This window comes from Centropristis striata, chromosome 22, assembly GCF_030273125.1.
Source record: "Centropristis striata isolate RG_2023a ecotype Rhode Island chromosome 22, C.striata_1.0, whole genome shotgun sequence".
Taxonomy (NCBI): domain Eukaryota; kingdom Metazoa; phylum Chordata; class Actinopteri; order Perciformes; family Serranidae; genus Centropristis; species Centropristis striata.
Window position 1 is genome coordinate 25,526,534 of NC_081538.1, and position 15,890 is coordinate 25,542,423.

At 36.3% G+C, this 15,890-nt stretch overlaps 2 protein-coding genes across 2 annotated transcripts; one reads left to right on the plus strand and one right to left on the minus strand.

Annotated features, from left to right (window-relative positions):
- Window positions 1–1,207: 1,207 nt before the first annotated feature.
- Window positions 1,208–11,605, minus strand: dclre1c (DNA cross-link repair 1C, PSO2 homolog (S. cerevisiae)). Its single transcript, XM_059326338.1, has 15 exons — window positions 11,263–11,605; window positions 11,095–11,146; window positions 10,137–10,221; window positions 9,939–9,998; window positions 9,755–9,810; window positions 9,350–9,451; window positions 9,175–9,247; window positions 8,942–9,082; window positions 8,723–8,824; window positions 7,782–7,918; window positions 7,580–7,634; window positions 7,064–7,152; window positions 6,607–6,704; window positions 3,519–3,605; window positions 1,208–3,414 (listed from the first exon to the last, which is right to left on the minus strand). The coding sequence occupies exons 1-15, from the start codon at window positions 11,369–11,371 to the stop codon at window positions 2,657–2,659; spliced, it is 2,004 nt and encodes a 667-aa protein (XP_059182321.1). The 5' UTR covers window positions 11,372–11,605; the 3' UTR covers window positions 1,208–2,656.
- A 264-nt stretch (window positions 11,606–11,869) lies between these two features.
- meig1 (meiosis/spermiogenesis associated 1) lies at window positions 11,870–14,674 on the plus strand. Its single transcript, XM_059326266.1, has 3 exons — window positions 11,870–11,887; window positions 13,680–13,830; window positions 14,484–14,674. The coding sequence occupies exons 2-3, from the start codon at window positions 13,690–13,692 to the stop codon at window positions 14,610–14,612; spliced, it is 270 nt and encodes an 89-aa protein (XP_059182249.1). The 5' UTR covers window positions 11,870–11,887; window positions 13,680–13,689; the 3' UTR covers window positions 14,613–14,674.
- Window positions 14,675–15,890: the final 1,216 nt, after the last annotated feature.

A 15,890-nucleotide genomic window follows, 5' to 3' on the forward strand; every position in this document is an offset into this window, starting at 1 on the left:
AATAGTTTAATTGTGCAATAAAAGCTAAATATAAAGATTATTCTCACTGTACTGCACTTTCAAAATTTAAAAAAAAGTAATTGTGCACAAAAAAGAGAAATGTCATCGTCATACAAAGATAATTGTTAATGTTGGTAAGTCTCATTGCTTCAATCAATGTAGTTCTTCCAAATATGAGACTTTTAGCTAAAATAAAGGTTTTGAATGCTTAAATATCATTTTTGACGATTTTCAATGTGCCCCTCTGATTAAACACTGGCCCCTCCTTGGCCCCCACAGTAAAATTGGTCTAGAACCGCCACTGCTGCAGAGTTACAACAGGAGTAAGTCAGGAGTTGCTGGATTTGGAAATCCTGACACAATATGGACAAATAACTATTCAGATCAAAAACATCTACTGAAAAATAAAGCATTTCTCAGTTTGACATGGGCTCTGATGTTTCTGAAACAGTTGAGTCCAAAATAAAAGGTACATTTCGATGATTTGTAAAGTCTGTTCAATATGTCATCAAACAGAAAAGTCAACAGGTGAAACAGCGCCCCCAGGCTGCTGTATTTACATTTACATGCCATTAAATAATGGTTGTACAAATGGAAAAATAATGCTGTCTTTGTTATATTGCATTTTAATTATCTTTTTTTTCTAATTTAACATTTAAATATTGTCCACTGTACAGGAGGTCGAGTCTTTGAAAATCCTCTCATCTTAAATGTGGTTTTCATTTTCAGATGGTTAGCAAAAATGCATTTTTATTTCATTTTTTATTTAATTTATTGTTTGCATTAATAATAAAAAACTGTTTACATTGTATATTTTGCATTTTGTTTCAATATTTGGACATTGCCGACTGTCCAGCAGGGTAAAACTTATAAAATTAAATATAAAACAGATTTTCCATTTGCACTTCCACACAACTAAAACAAAACAAAAAAAAACCCTTCTTGTTTAAACTTAAAAATTTGAGTGTCCATGCTGGAAAGAATTGTATGTCAAGACAACAAAGACTATGGAGTTAACTCAAATGCATCTTGCTATTTGACTCAATATTTTAAGTTAAAATTACTTTTTGCACAAATCTTTGTTGAATTGAAAAGGAAAAATTAGTTATGAAAACAAACAAGCAACATTGGGTTTTATAGTGCAAGACGTTTTCATGAGGATAAAGTGAAAACATTTTCACTGCTTTAAAAAAGAAATGCACCGCAGTTTAAATTAAATGCTTTTTAATTAGATTTGAGAAACATATATACAATATTTCTGCTTTGATACAAAACATCATCTTATCAACTTCACAATGAAGAAAAAGTGTTTATCAGAACAAACCACAAACTGTCAACAAAAAGGAAAAGTCACAGGTGCATTAATGTATGTCAGGCACAGGTGAACTTAAAGTGCACTGGAATGAAATGTGTGTGTAGCTTTATATCCTGAGGTTTGTGTGGTTTGGAGGCGTCACTGGGTGTCACTCGTAGGCAGTGTTCTGTAGCATTACCTTCAAAGTAACTTATGTTGCAAAGAAACTGCAAAAGCATCTGGAATTTACTTTGTTTTTGTGGCAGGAACAGAGCAATAAAACCCAGATTCCTTAAAAGTTGGGACGTTATGTAAAACGAGTGCATGAAAAAAAAAAAAGGTAATGTAATTTGTATGCAAATGCCAGTTGTAACAAGCTTGAGGCAGAAAATCGATATAATATATATATAACAGATAATAGAACATGATGTTGCAGCCAAATTTAGTTTTAAAAGAAGTGCTTCATAAACAGAAACAGCAGAATGGACCTTTAAACTTTAAATGCCAACTTCAGTTCTGCATCATCATTAAACTGTGCAGCAGCTTATTAAACAAATAAATGCCAGCCAACAGCTCAAAACCTGCTGTACAGTACAGGCTTTGATTGCAAAATATAGAAACACAGATATCTTGCCCTATTAATCACTCTGTGTAGAGCTACATTCAGTTGGAATTCCGTTTTACTTACATTTTACACAATGTCCCAACTTTTTAGGAATCAGAGTTGTACAGTGCTTAAACCTGCTGGACAGCGCCTGTTGATTTGTGAAATGGTGAAATCGGAGACCAGGCCTAGTAAGCAGGCCATATCAACTACTATGGAAAAGGCACATCTAACTCCACATCACATCCACCTGTGTCTCCTCTCTGCCAGGCTGTTGCTCTCTGTGCCTTCGTAGGGCAAAAAATCTCTACCAGTGTGGAGATAAAACTCTACAGGGACCCGTCCATTGCAACAGTCTCTTAGACGCTTCGGTATTGGTCTTAATTTCATTGAGGAAAGTTTGCTTTATAGTTCTAAAGACATTGCAAGTGTTTTTTCATCTTGATGAGTGTCTTTTCTGCTTTTAGTATTTGTTTTTGAAGCATGTGGTCAGAAATGACAAACTGCACCTTAAACGGTGTAACAAATAGCTTATTCAAAATGTAACTAAATAGCTAGTTACTTGAATTGCAAAACTAAAGTGACTCATTACAGAAAAATGTAAAATGAGTACTTTAACATGTAATTCTGCTTGTAAGGCATGTGAGGTCATAGAAGCTCATTATGTGTTTATCCCACATATAAACAGGCAATCTTGCAGCATAAAGGGGAACCTATAGAGGGAATGTGTCTCACCAACAACGTCATTTAACATTCCTTCACGTGGAGCCCTGACTTCCTTTCCTGATGACCACTTCCTCTCCTGACGCCAGCTTCCTGTACAGCTGCGACAGCTCATCATGTTGTGGTATTTTGGACTCTGGCGTGCAGGGAACATCAAAGTCGGACGACACCTGAGAGTCTGGGAGCTCCTCCTGCTCCGATTGGACGTTACTTTCTTCTGTCTTTTCCTGAGACGCCGTATTGGTCCTCGAGTCTCCTTGTTCCCGCCCCCTCTGCTCTGGTTGGAGGATCAGAGTGTCAGCTAGACACGAGTCCTGGTTCTGGGAGGAATGATTGGACAGAGAGCCGGACAGGGTCAGACTGAAGTTCTCCTCAATATCAGGGGTTTCATCTTCGTCGCTGAACAGCTCTGGGGTCTGTGAACCCGTCATTCTGGAGGGGGCGGGGCTCGGGAGAGAGCAGCAGGATTGTGATTGGCTGTTGAGGCTGTTCTGGCTGTCACTCAGCGGCTCAGTTGTGAAGAAGTCCTCCCATTTCGGAGGATTAGAGGAGCCTTCGATCTCACTCAACTTTTTCTCAGTTTCCTTTAACGTCCCCTTCACTTCCTCCTTCGTCAGCTCTTTCTCCTCCTCTCCCTGTTTCTCCTCCTCCTCCTCTTCACCCTCGTCTTCGTCGTTAGATTCAGTGCAGTCCACAAAGTTGTGAGCAGCAGCCTGTGTGTCTGTGACGTTCAGAGGCAGAGACTCCTCCACAGACACCGGGGGCGCCGTCTTCTGAGAACTCTGAGCTTTCCCTAAGAAATACAACAGCAAAACATTTTATAAATAATAATTAACACATTTATACACACACCAAACTAAAACCTAGACAAATGATGCTACAAAAATAATCATCCACCATTTTTAAGATCTTGGTTCAGCGCAATCTTCTTCCTCACTGGTGCAACGTCCAGCCCGTCAAACAGCCCTTCATCGCTGTCTGAATCTGAACAGAGAAAGTTAAAGTTAAGTGGTTTATTAATGTACAAAGCTGCTACTGGTCACTGACGATCTACCACGAAAATGTCACCTTCCATGCATTTAAAATAATAACTTTACAAATCTTAAATGTAGTCGTAATCTGAATTGATTCTTATCTGACATTTTATCATTAATATTCATCTTTTTATCACCTTTATTTGCATGTATTTGGCATAAAATAAACCATATTTAAGTCTATTTAACACTGGCAGAAAAGACAATAATAATAGTTTGAAAGTGGATTATAAAATGATAAATGTATTCTTGGTCTCCTCTGAAATTAGTTTCAGTATCAATCTCAAAAATCTCATACCTGTGAGGCTCTAATTTTAATCAGCAGACAGAAATATTTGGATGCAGATGACTGGGTGTCTCAAGAGTAATTTACAAATCTGAAATAATCCTTGTAAAGGCTTACTGTGTCCCATTAAACCATATATAACATAGGCCTTTTAAGATGACAGGGTTAACTGCATGCAAATGCCAGTTAGAACAAGCTTGATGCAGAAAATAGACACAATATATAACAGATAATAGAACATGACGTTGCAGGCAAAGTTAGTTTTAAAATAAGTGCTTCATAAACGGACCATTCAACTTTAAATGCCAACTTCAGTTCTGCATCTTGTGCAGCAGCTTATTAAACAAACAAAGACCAGCCAACAGCTTCACACCCGCTGTACAGTACAGACTTTGATTGCAAAATATAGAAACACATATATAGAAACACATATAGAAACACATATATCTCGCCCTATTAATCACTCTGTGAAGAGCTACATTCAGTTTTTTCACTCCATTGTTATTTCTTATTGTCAAACACGCACATATAGGCCTGAAATTCACACGCACGCGCGCGCGCACACACACACACACACACACACACACACACACACACACACACACACACACACACACACACACACACACACACACACACACACACACACACACACACACACACACACACACACACACACACACACACACACACACACACACACACACACACACACACACACACACACACACACACACACACACACACACACACACACACACACACACACACACACACACACACACACACACACACGGGACCCAGACATGCTTTAATCTGACCGGCTCATTTACCAAAGAGAAGTCACTTTTATCGGGCCAGATCCTGCCTCAGAGACATCGAGGGACTTGGGTGATCAGTTGGAGGAGGCGTCTTCTTCTGCTTTCTATAACGAGGCTCAGAGATTGCTCCTAATTTTCCTTTCTTTTCTCTTTCATCTCTTAAAAAGATCTCCTACATCCCTGTAGCAGCACTCTGTTTGGTCTTCCTTTTTTACTGCGCCACTTCTAGAGTCAGACGACAAAAACACTATTTTTCCACGCGAGCGACGAGACATGACAACTTCTTTGTCTTTGTTGTTTTTAAGTAAACATTTTAAAAGTAAATTACAAGTCTGACGCACGGTCAAAAGACTGTGTTGCTTCCACCGTGTTCTGACTCTAAACGAAACTTAACCCATTGACGCCTAAAACTGCCTGTAAAACCTCTGGGCGATTTTGAAATAAGCCCCTAAAACCTGAAGTTTTTCTGGAAATTCAAGTGTCAACGCTTCTACTAAATAATAGATTTTTCAGCCTCTGTAGCAGATAGAAATGAAATTAAAAAAAAAAAGTATTTCAAAGTATTTGAGAGCTTATACAAATACTACAAAACGACGTATCCGCTATCCAGGCTTCAATGGGTTAAGATACACAGTCAGTTACCGTAGTTACCACTATATAGTGACATCACAATGTAAAATTTAAAGCATAGAAACATTTTTAACCCTTTAAACATTACTAATTGTATATTTGAAACTAACATACTCTAAGCATGGCATGGATTACAATGAAATTATCATCATTCATTTTTTAACTGTTTTTAACTTAAATTATTATTGCTGAACTGGCCCTTATTGGCCCTTACAATTAGGGGTGGGCGATATGGCCCTAAACGATTATCATGATATTTCAGGGTATTTTTGCGGTAACGATATTCTTGACGATATAAAAAAATACTGAGAAATATATAGAAAATATGATTTTTTTAGTCTGTACAAATAAATAAAAAACATTCAACAAAATAAAAATCAATCATAAATCTAAAATGTAGTGTAAAGTGGGCAGTCTGTGGATTCATAAAAGCAATTAAATCTTAAATATTAGGTGGAAATCATCAAACAGTTGCTAAATACAAAAAAAATACTCTTGAGTATTAGCAAATAATTATATATATATATATATATAAACAAACAACTAGGAGGGTGCGGGGCATGCACCCTGGATAATTTTTTTTCATAAAAGCCCAAATTTGTTTCCATCATATACACTGATCTCAATCATTGCATATTTTAATGAAATATTGTAAAGGAGAATAAAGGTTCTTAAGGGGAAACCCTTATGCCATATTATTATAAAGTTGCTAATATCATGATATGCGGTTTTTGTTACTCATAAAAAGAATATACCGGTATAATCGTGAACAATACAATATGACACACCCCTACTTACAATCCCTATATCTGTGTGTATATATGAGGAGGTTGGGGACAAATTAGTGAGCCTAATCATAGTAAATGATCTTTAATTATGACTTCATGAGACCTGTTGTGTCCAGCTGGCTGAGCGCGCCCTCTACTGGCACAAAACTGCATGATACAAGCAGTTCTGATGCTTCATGTATTTATAAAAACTAAAGTTTGCAAATGTGAAAAGAATAATTGTTGTCCCCCAGAAAGACCTCCCAAACATTCAGCTAGTTTCTGTGCAGCACAGTTTATATTTCATGTTCCAACACTGTGACCTGTAAAGAAGCCTCACAGTTAGAGAGGCAGTCTGTTATTGTGCAGAGCACCTGTTGTGGTTTTATATATGCTGTGTGTGTGTGTGTGTGTGTGTGTGTGTGTGTGTGTGTGTGTTGGTCTCACCATATGTACGTTGCTCCATCTTGCTGCGTTTGAGGACTCCCAGAGGTTTGTATACAGTTAATGCTTGATCTGACTGTTTCCTGCACATCAGCTTCAACCTGTTCAAACACAGTGTGTCAACGTATTTACGACTGTTTACCCACAGAGCGCACAACTGTTGAAAAACATGCTTTCTTTAAAAACACATTGCCAAAATTACACCATTTATCATAGCCAGAAACTGGAAACACTGAATTTTATCATCAGATTTTCAAATTTCAAATAGTCATTGAACAAATAACATGCAATAAATGCTTCCATCTGGAAGATTTCACCAAATTTAAGCTTTAAAAAAAAAAGTGTGATTTAATCAATATCAGCCTATTCTACATGTCTTATTTAACATTTCTCCCAAAATAAACTCTTAATAAAATCTTTGGTTCGCAGGTTTAATTTAAATAACTAAAACTTCACTTACATCTGTGAAACATCAGTCAGTGTCCGACCAATAGGGATGACACTGGGGTAGATGTTGACTGGCTGGAGGTAGGACAGGAAGTTTTTAAGCTGAAATCAGAGAGGAACATTGTGAGCATCAAAATACAATTTACTGTACTGTATATGTGTGTGTGAGTGGATGGACAAACAACTCAAATAGTTGTTTATTATTGCTGTAACTTTTTTAAGATTAGATTAGATTCAACTTTATTGTCATTGCAGATGTCACAAGTACAAAGCAATGAAATGCAGATAGCATCTAACCAGAAGTGCTTAAGCAGTAATTAAGTGAATCATAGTGCAATATATACAGGAATGAATTATATTAAAAATGCAGTATATACAGGTATGGATTTTAAGTATGCCAAGTGCTTAAAAACTCTTCATATCATATATCACAATTAGCTATGGAGAACACTACAAGCTTCTACCACAGTTATGTGACTCTTGTTTAATTATTTATAAATAATTTAAGTTTTCAAAAAAATGGAAGTACCTCTGAGTAGGAGGAATGGAAACTGAAGCAGGCTCTGAAGGAACTGGCTCCTGTTCTGGAAAAGCACCAAAAAAAAGGCATATTAAGCGCTCACAAACCAAACTTAATGTGATTTAGAATTAATTATCTTTTACGGTTTGTTTTAAAAACAATCATCTTATCTTAGGGGTGATTATTTCCACAAACTTGAACCTTCTCTTACTTTATTATCACGTTGGTTTTCTTCATTCTCTCTCCGAACCACATGGTGGACGGTTTGATGCTGATGATGCGAAGAGGAGTCCCGTCAGGCGCCGTGCAGCCACACGGCAGACGGCTGCCTTGGAAAAACTCCTCGTCCTACACACACACACACACACATTAAAAAAAAATATGAATGAACTGTGAAAAGGACAATAATCGTTTCGTCCAGAACTATGAAGCAGTAGAAGTGACAGTCACTGACACGCTGAATAAAAGAAAAATCGAAATAAGCAAATACTGCATTGCTGTCTTTTTAGGATTATACATTTGTTGAAATTAATGAAACTCAGTCTTCACACTTGAACAAAAACTTTCCAAGATATTCTGAATTTTTTGGGATCTGGACAAAATAAACACCATAACTATTGCAGGGAGATATTTAAGATTTCATAGATTCTACTACTCCAGGATGTCGACAAGAATTTGCCACATTTTAGGGAAATACAGTACAGGCCAAAAGTTTGGACACACCTTCTCATTCAATGTTTTTCCTTTATTTTCATGACTATTGACATTGTAAATTCATCAAAACTATTAATGAACACGTGGAATTATGTACTTAACAAAAAAGTGTGAAATAACTGAAAACATGTCTTATATTCTAGTAAGCAAAGGGTGGTTACTTTGAGAAATCTAAAATACAAGACATGTTTTCAGTTATTTCACACTTTTTTTGTTAAGTACATAATTCCATATGTGTTCATTCATAGTTTTGATGCCTTCAGTGAGAATCTACAATGTAAATAGTCATGAAAATAAAGAAAAACGCATTGAATGAGATGGGTGTGTCCAAACTTTTGGCCTGTACTGTACGTGTAATTAGTCTCCACTTATGATTATGAATAACCTCAGAGAAAAACTGGATGTGTGTATGTGAGTGAGAGAGAGAGAAAGTAGGACCTTAGGGTGTCGACAGGCATGGATCTGCGTCCTGCGGTCAGTCGTCACGTAGCTCAGGATCTCCGGCATCTTCTTGAACATCGCCAGACTTCTGACGTGAATCTGAGAAAATACAGATAAACAACAAAATATGTCAACATTTAATTGTGCTTGACATACAATATATGGATGAAAGGATTGTAGAGAATGTGAAGAGAAATCTGTGTGTTTCTGTGTTACCTGTGTGTTGAACTCCTCTCCCAGGTTGGTAAACAGGTACTCGTATCCATACGCAGCTTTACAGTTTAGCCACACGACATGGTATTGACTCTGATTGATCCAGCTTCCAATGAGCTCTGAGATCCCGTTCAGACAGACCTCCTGCACACACACACACAATTTTCCGTACTATTTCTGTTTGGACTTCAATGCTAAAGTGTACTTTATTCCTTTATTAAATCCTAAAAACATACCCGAGTAGGAATCTGGTAGAATCGAGGGTCGTAGAAAGTAGAGTCCAGATAAACAGTTTGGATGTCCTTCACTCTGTGTGTGAAACAGGATACAAGAAGGTTTAGTTGGTCAGCTACCATTAAAGACAAAATAATCCTTGACTTTTTTGAAGAAAAGAGATTTATCAGGCCCAACCTGCTTCCAGAGTGCAGATGTTCTATTCTGGAGACGTCTCCAGGAGCCAACCTGAAGTCTCCCGTATACAAAACGTTTCCCTGAGAACCCTCAAACAGGAACCTGCACACAGAAACACAACACTTTAGATTTAGATTTTCGATGGGAAGATGTCTTAAAAATTGTTTTTCAAAAAAAGATAAATAAAAAAGCAGCTTTCCAAAACAGAATATAACCTTTTTTTCTATATATTATGTCTTTAAACTATTTTATTCAAGACTCAACTTTCTTACAGGTGAAATGAAATGTTAACAGGCTTCTGTGCATCATGAACTACTACCAGGGGTCTGAAAGGGGGTATATGTTGTATGTTATCATGAGGGAAGATGAGAAAATTAGGAAGAGTTTAAAAATGGTTTGACTTGCATCACAGAGCCGGGACAGTGGCCTGCAGGAAGCAACGTGATTAAAATCTCTTCTTTCTGTCAAACAGTCAACAGACAAGATGGTTAAAATCATAGAAAGACACTTACAGTTATACAACTGACAAGCTGAATCTACACATCTGACTGGAGTGACTACTAAACTTGTAAAGATCCTAACTTTTTACCTCTCCAGAAGCCTCGTCTACCAGAGAAATCTGAGTTGGGCTCTCAAGCTCCAAGGGAACCTAAAACAGATAATTCACCAGGAGAGACAGAAAAAACAATATATAATGTAATTCATAATTACTCAGATTAGATAATAATAGTACTCCTAATCCACACCTGCATACTTAATATAAATGAGAGTAACAGATGGGACTTACGATGTATTCCTCCCAGAAGCCGTACTTGGGATTGCTCAGCAGAAGTTCTTTGGTCACAAAGGAGCAGTAAAGCCTGACTGTACGACTGGGACCACAAGACAATACATTACTACAACAAATTACAAGTGTTAAGTTCTCTGTTTAGTTTTACTTTTAATTAATTGTTGCATTTTTTTGCAATGCAATCGTTTCAGGTTTTTCTACATTATAAGTACTTTTACTTCTGATACTTTAAGTACATTTTGATGCTGATACTTTTGAACTTTTAGCTAGTTTTGAATGCAGGGCTTTTACTTGTAGTTGAGTAATTTCACAGTGTGGTATTTGTACTTTTACTTGTACTTGTAAGTATTGGATCTGAATACTTCTTCCACAACTAACTGAATCTGCCTTTCACGATAATTACTGTATCGACTTATCATTGATATATTAAAATGGACACAATAGTTTTTTTATGGACTCAATAAATTGTTGTTTACATGCGTGACTTTTTGTGCTTTTTTGTGTTTAAAGTTAAACATGACAAGTATCATGAGCATTAATATTACTTCAAAGTGTCATTAATGTTCATGACACATCCCATGTCATGTTTCTGACAGGCTTGTGTCACTCTTATGTAGACACCTTCAAAATAAAGTTTTACTATATCTTGCTTAAGTCACAAAGGCATGTTCAAAAAATTGCCAAAGTCACATTTTATTTCGACTTAGGCATAATAAATCCGCTTAAGTCACACATTTGACATAGGCCATTATCTTAAAGGGGTAAAATCTCATGATCTGATCAACTGAGGATGTAGGAGATTTCACCGTCGCAAAAAAAAACAAAATTTTCAGAAAAATGACTTAGGCGATTATTTTAACAGTGTGACGATATAGAAAGGTTACTTAAGTAAAATCATAACATTAAGGTAAATAATGGTTCCCTCGTAATATTTAAAGGGTCAAGTAAACATTACCAGGATTGCAGTTTTCTCTTCAGTATTGGTCCTTTCAGTCCTTTCATGTGATCTGTTAATGAGATAAACACACAGGGACACTTGTATCATGTTGTTATAGCCCAGTTTGACTACTCAATAACACCATTAAAGTCTGATATTCCTCTGTTTGGTGATGCTAGCTGTCACCTTTATGGCAGTGGGAGAGGAAATATGCCCGGGCATGTAGGTTCTCCCGGTCGAACCGGTCCAGAGAAACGGTGGGATACTCCTTCATTCGGCCTGCAAACGAACTCATCGTAACGGTGACTCCTTTGGTGGTATCGTGTTAAATGAATTAAACTTCATATCCAACGGAGATGTTATATTTTGTTGACATCCCCGGCGTTTGTTCATTCCGCCGCCCACCAAATTGGAGTTCTTCTTCTTCGTTTCTATTTATGGCGGCACAAGTGCATTCAGTTGGTATTAGCGCCACCTGTGGTCAGTTTATACTCCGGTGTTCTTCTTTAACTAAACCTGGTTCCTATGACTTTTTTTTTTTTTTTTTTACACTTTTCTTAACATGTGCTTCTTCTTTTCAAATACCAGATTATTAATATCTACAATGCAATACAATACATACAATACAGCCTCAAAATAGTCTTCATTGTTTTACAACTAACGGTTGACCCTGTCGTTTGGCGCCATCTCCTGGAGGCTTTGGGCCTCCAACACAGAAGAAGAAAGTTCACGGTAACCAGGCAACCAAAGAGAAGCTACCAACGTTAACGACGCTTGCTATCCGGAGAGAAAAAATATTTTAAAAACGATTGTAAGTAAATCATTATACATCTTTTTTTTTATTCATTTAAATATTAATGAGAAAATATGTGAGTAATGTGAGTGTATGAGAGTGTGAGATCTTCTCAATTATCGTGTTAAAAAGCAAAATTACCGTCTCTGTAGCAGGAGACAAACAAAACTGGATTCAAGAATGTTGTATTTTAAAGTATCACTGATTATATTTAAATATTCTTACAAAGTGGCATTTATTTTAGATTTTCTACAATTGTCAGCGTCAATTCTTTAGTTCGGCTTACATTGTAATACATCAAGTTGCGTTTATTTTTGTAAAATGTCGCCATGTGCCTGTGACACTCAAGTCTTCTTATGCCAACATACTGTACGTCAGTTCCACGTGGCCTCCATCGGACACTTGGTGCTGCTTGGTAGATCATTTGTGTGCTGAATTTGCCAAAACAGCTTAAATATATCCTCACCCTGTTAAAATAATCGCCTAACTAATTTTTTCAAGTTTTGCAGGAAACACAAAAAACTTCACCAAAAGTGTAACATATGACATTTATTGATCATTTCACTCAAAAAGGATGTAACAAAGGATTGCTATTGGCATAGTAATAACACTGTGTGTAAATTATGTAACTTAAGAGAAATAAATGACTTAGGCAATTTTTTGAACATGCCTTTGTGACTTAAGCAAGATATGGTAACACTTTATTTTGAAGGTGTCTACATAAGAGTCACACAAGCCTGTCAGAAACATGACATGACAAGTATCATGAGCATTAATGTTACTTAAAAGTGTAATTAAAGTTCATGACACATCCCATGTCATGTTTATGACACACTCATGTCACTCTTATGTAGACACCTTCAAAATAAAGTGTTACCAATATTAGTGTCAACAATAAAACACTGATAAACTAAACTGATAACCAAACAATCTCCCTCTAGCTCTTCTTTGCTGGGTTCTTATCTGATGCCTATGAATGTGGCAAATAGTCAAAGAAGTGATTAAATCACATGATCTGTGATGACTTAATGACTTAGGCGATTATTTTAACAGTGTGACGATATATCCTATATATATCCTAACCAGGTAAAAGTCTTGTTGAGATTAAAAAATCTCTTTTCCAGGAGAGACCTGGCCAAGAAAGCAGCATAAAAAGTAACAAGTTAAAACATTTAAAACACAGTTAACATAAACAATTAAATACAATTAAATACACAAAACTCAATTCAAGAATGTTGCATTTTAAAGTATCACTGCTTCTTTTCAAAATGTACTAACATATTGGAATTTTCTTTTAGTTCTTCGACAATAATTACTGTGAATTATTTAGTTTGGCATATTGTAATACATCCATTTTTGTAAAATGACACCTTTTAGGACAGGCAAGCCTGTGACACTCATGCTTCTTATGTCAAAATACTGTACGTTAGTTCCATCTGACGACATCAGACAGTTATACGAGTGCTGCTTGATAGATCATTTGTAGGCTGAGTTTGCCAGAACATCTTTGGGAAATGTTTAAAATAAACATGTTGTTCAAGTGCAAGTGTTTCCCTGCTTCTTACAAAAATCAAGAATGGAGCCAAATATTTATTTTGTCAGGATAAGTGTGAATCCCCTGCTTTAGAGTACACAGTAGAAACATGTTTGTTTGTGTTAAGACAATAAAACAAACCAGTTTAGCTTCTTTTGAAACTCAATATACTGTTATTTACTTCCTCTTCCAGCGTGCGGTCTAGCGAAAGTAACTGATGACTCAAAAGTCTGTTGATAATGAATTCAAACTATGCATTTCTGTGAAATCTTTCAGCATCACCACCATGAGCACTGATAACAACTCTAAACCAAAGTCCATGAGCAGAGCCAAAGGATGGACGGCAGAGGTGGAAAACCTGTTTAGATTCCAGCAGGCCGGCTACAGAGACGAAATGGAGTACATACAAGTCAAACAAGGGGCCCTGGTAAATAATCTGACCTCAATGTTACATTGATTCACAAATAAGATCACCCTTCTCCTGCTTTCCTTTATCAAACACAGTTTTTCTTGGTAGAATGACAGGCTGGTATTTGTGACTGCATGTATGCACAAACAAGAACCCCAAGGGTTATTGAGACACAATGAACTCACAATAGACAGAATTGCACTAGAAAATAGTTCATTTTAATATTTGAGGTCCTGATTTTTGTCAAGGAAACAAAATACAGACAATCTGACCAAAAATTTGTTACATTAAAACAGTTTAAAGCATCTTGTATTTTGCATAAAACATGTAAGACGTGTGTCTGAGAATGAAACTGAATGTGCATGAAGGATTTGAGTTTACTAGTCGCTAAATATAATCTTGAATTTTCATTCTGACATTATTTCTGCCTGCATTAATGTATTTTTTTTAGTATAAAGACAATGTGTTTGACAAATCAAACTGTTTGGCTTTATTTGTGGATAAAATACCTGCTGGGTCTGACATACAGTACCTAAAAAACTTAGCAGCTTAGTGACTTTTTCTTCTAACATAAAGATGTGCTCCATACAGACAAACAGGTGTTATATACATGTACAAAGTATAGTTATTCATAAATATAATCCCAGCCTGTTTTTCTCTTTCTGTTTTAGATTGACAAATGGCCAGAGACCGGCTTCGTAAAGAAGCTCCAACGTCGAGACGGCACCTTTTATTACTACAACAGGAAAAGGGAATGTGAGGACTCTGACATACACAAAGTCAAAGTCTATGCATATTAAGGTGTTCTGGACTCAGAGGTCCTTAAGATAACCTCTCTGTTTTCAATAAAATGTTTTTTTAACTGCACATGTGAGTTGCTTTTTTAGACACCTGGTGTATTTTTGTGTTTCTCTTGGACCAGTGAACTTTGTTTTCCACGGAGTTAACGTGATTAGTTTTGCTGAAGGAATAGCTTACCAAAAAGTAATCTGGTGTGTGATGTTTGTACCAAAAATAGCAAGGCTGGCTCTATGATTTTGACCCTGTAAATGAGATTTTATACTAAATAATATTCTGTAGTTGTTCAGAAACAACTCAGTCATGTTCGCCTAGGGTTACGTTGTTAAGTATTCTAGCAGCACTGAACAAGTTTTAATGAGATCAGTTTCATGAGTTAAGTAATACTTCAGTTTTAATTACATCATTGCAGTAACCAAACATTTTTTTTCATTAAGCTGGAAGGTTTAATGAGTAGAAATTTTATGCCCACTCACTGTAACATCCATGACCTTTTTAAAAATGCAACTGAAGTTTTCTTTTCCTGGGATTAAACGCTCGGCCTGTCACACTCTCCTCATGTGATGGTAACATGAGGGGTGAGATTATGCATGAACCCCACTGGCTCTCAGATCTTTAGTCTTTTTTCCCCTTCTCAGATCAAGATCACATCGCTTTATTTAGCAGCCTTGAGAATCAGAAATGTATGCTTTATTAACTTGTAATTAGAGAGAAAGTTGACCCCTTGGTGCTGAGCAGAGAAGCACACAAACTGATGTGACTGCACCCTGCTGCACCACAGAGCCCTGGGACCACAAGGCAGGTTAGTAATGCAACATTATTCTACTATAAACATAGTTTTCTTTTTAATGTATATAAAGTCACTTTTTAATTCTTAGAAAATTGTAGTTGGTAATTAGATCACACAGTGTAATGCGGCAAAGGTTACATACTATGTTAATTCAATTCCAGAGAATGAACAGCTTGATATCCTTACACCAAACTCAGTTCAGAATTTAAATGATTTAATGTAACATCACTCCTGCAAGTTTATAAAGCTTATGGGTTTGTCCCAGTAATATGCGCACTACAGCTGACTAGAAATAGCTATTTTCTTTTAAAATATGTGAAATGTCGGCTATCTTTTTTAATTAAAAAATATTTTTTTTTAGAAAATCATCGTTGGCAACGAAACACATGGTGGGGTGGGTTGAAATAATAATAATTAAGATGCACTGGAATAAGATTTTTCCCGTTTGATTACCATAATTAAAAAAAATAAAAATAATTATATATATAAT

Coding starts and splice junctions, on each gene's coding strand:
- meig1 (XM_059326266.1), top strand. CDS start 13,690: ATGAGCACTGATAACAACTCTAAACCAAAGTCCATGAGCAGAGCCAAA. Junction 13,831..14,483: donor AAGTCAAACAAGGGGCCCTG/GTAAATAATCTG, acceptor TTTCTGTTTTAG/ATTGACAAATGGCCAGAGAC.
- dclre1c (XM_059326338.1), bottom strand. CDS start 11,371: ATGAGTTCGTTTGCAGGCCGAATGAAGGAGTATCCCACCGTTTCTCTG. Junction 9,083..9,174: donor TCTACCAGATTCCTACTCGG/GTATGTTTTTAG, acceptor GTGTGTGTGCAG/GAGGTCTGTCTGAACGGGAT. Junction 6,705..7,063: donor CTGACTGATGTTTCACAGAT/GTAAGTGAAGTT, acceptor GTGTTTGAACAG/GTTGAAGCTGATGTGCAGGA.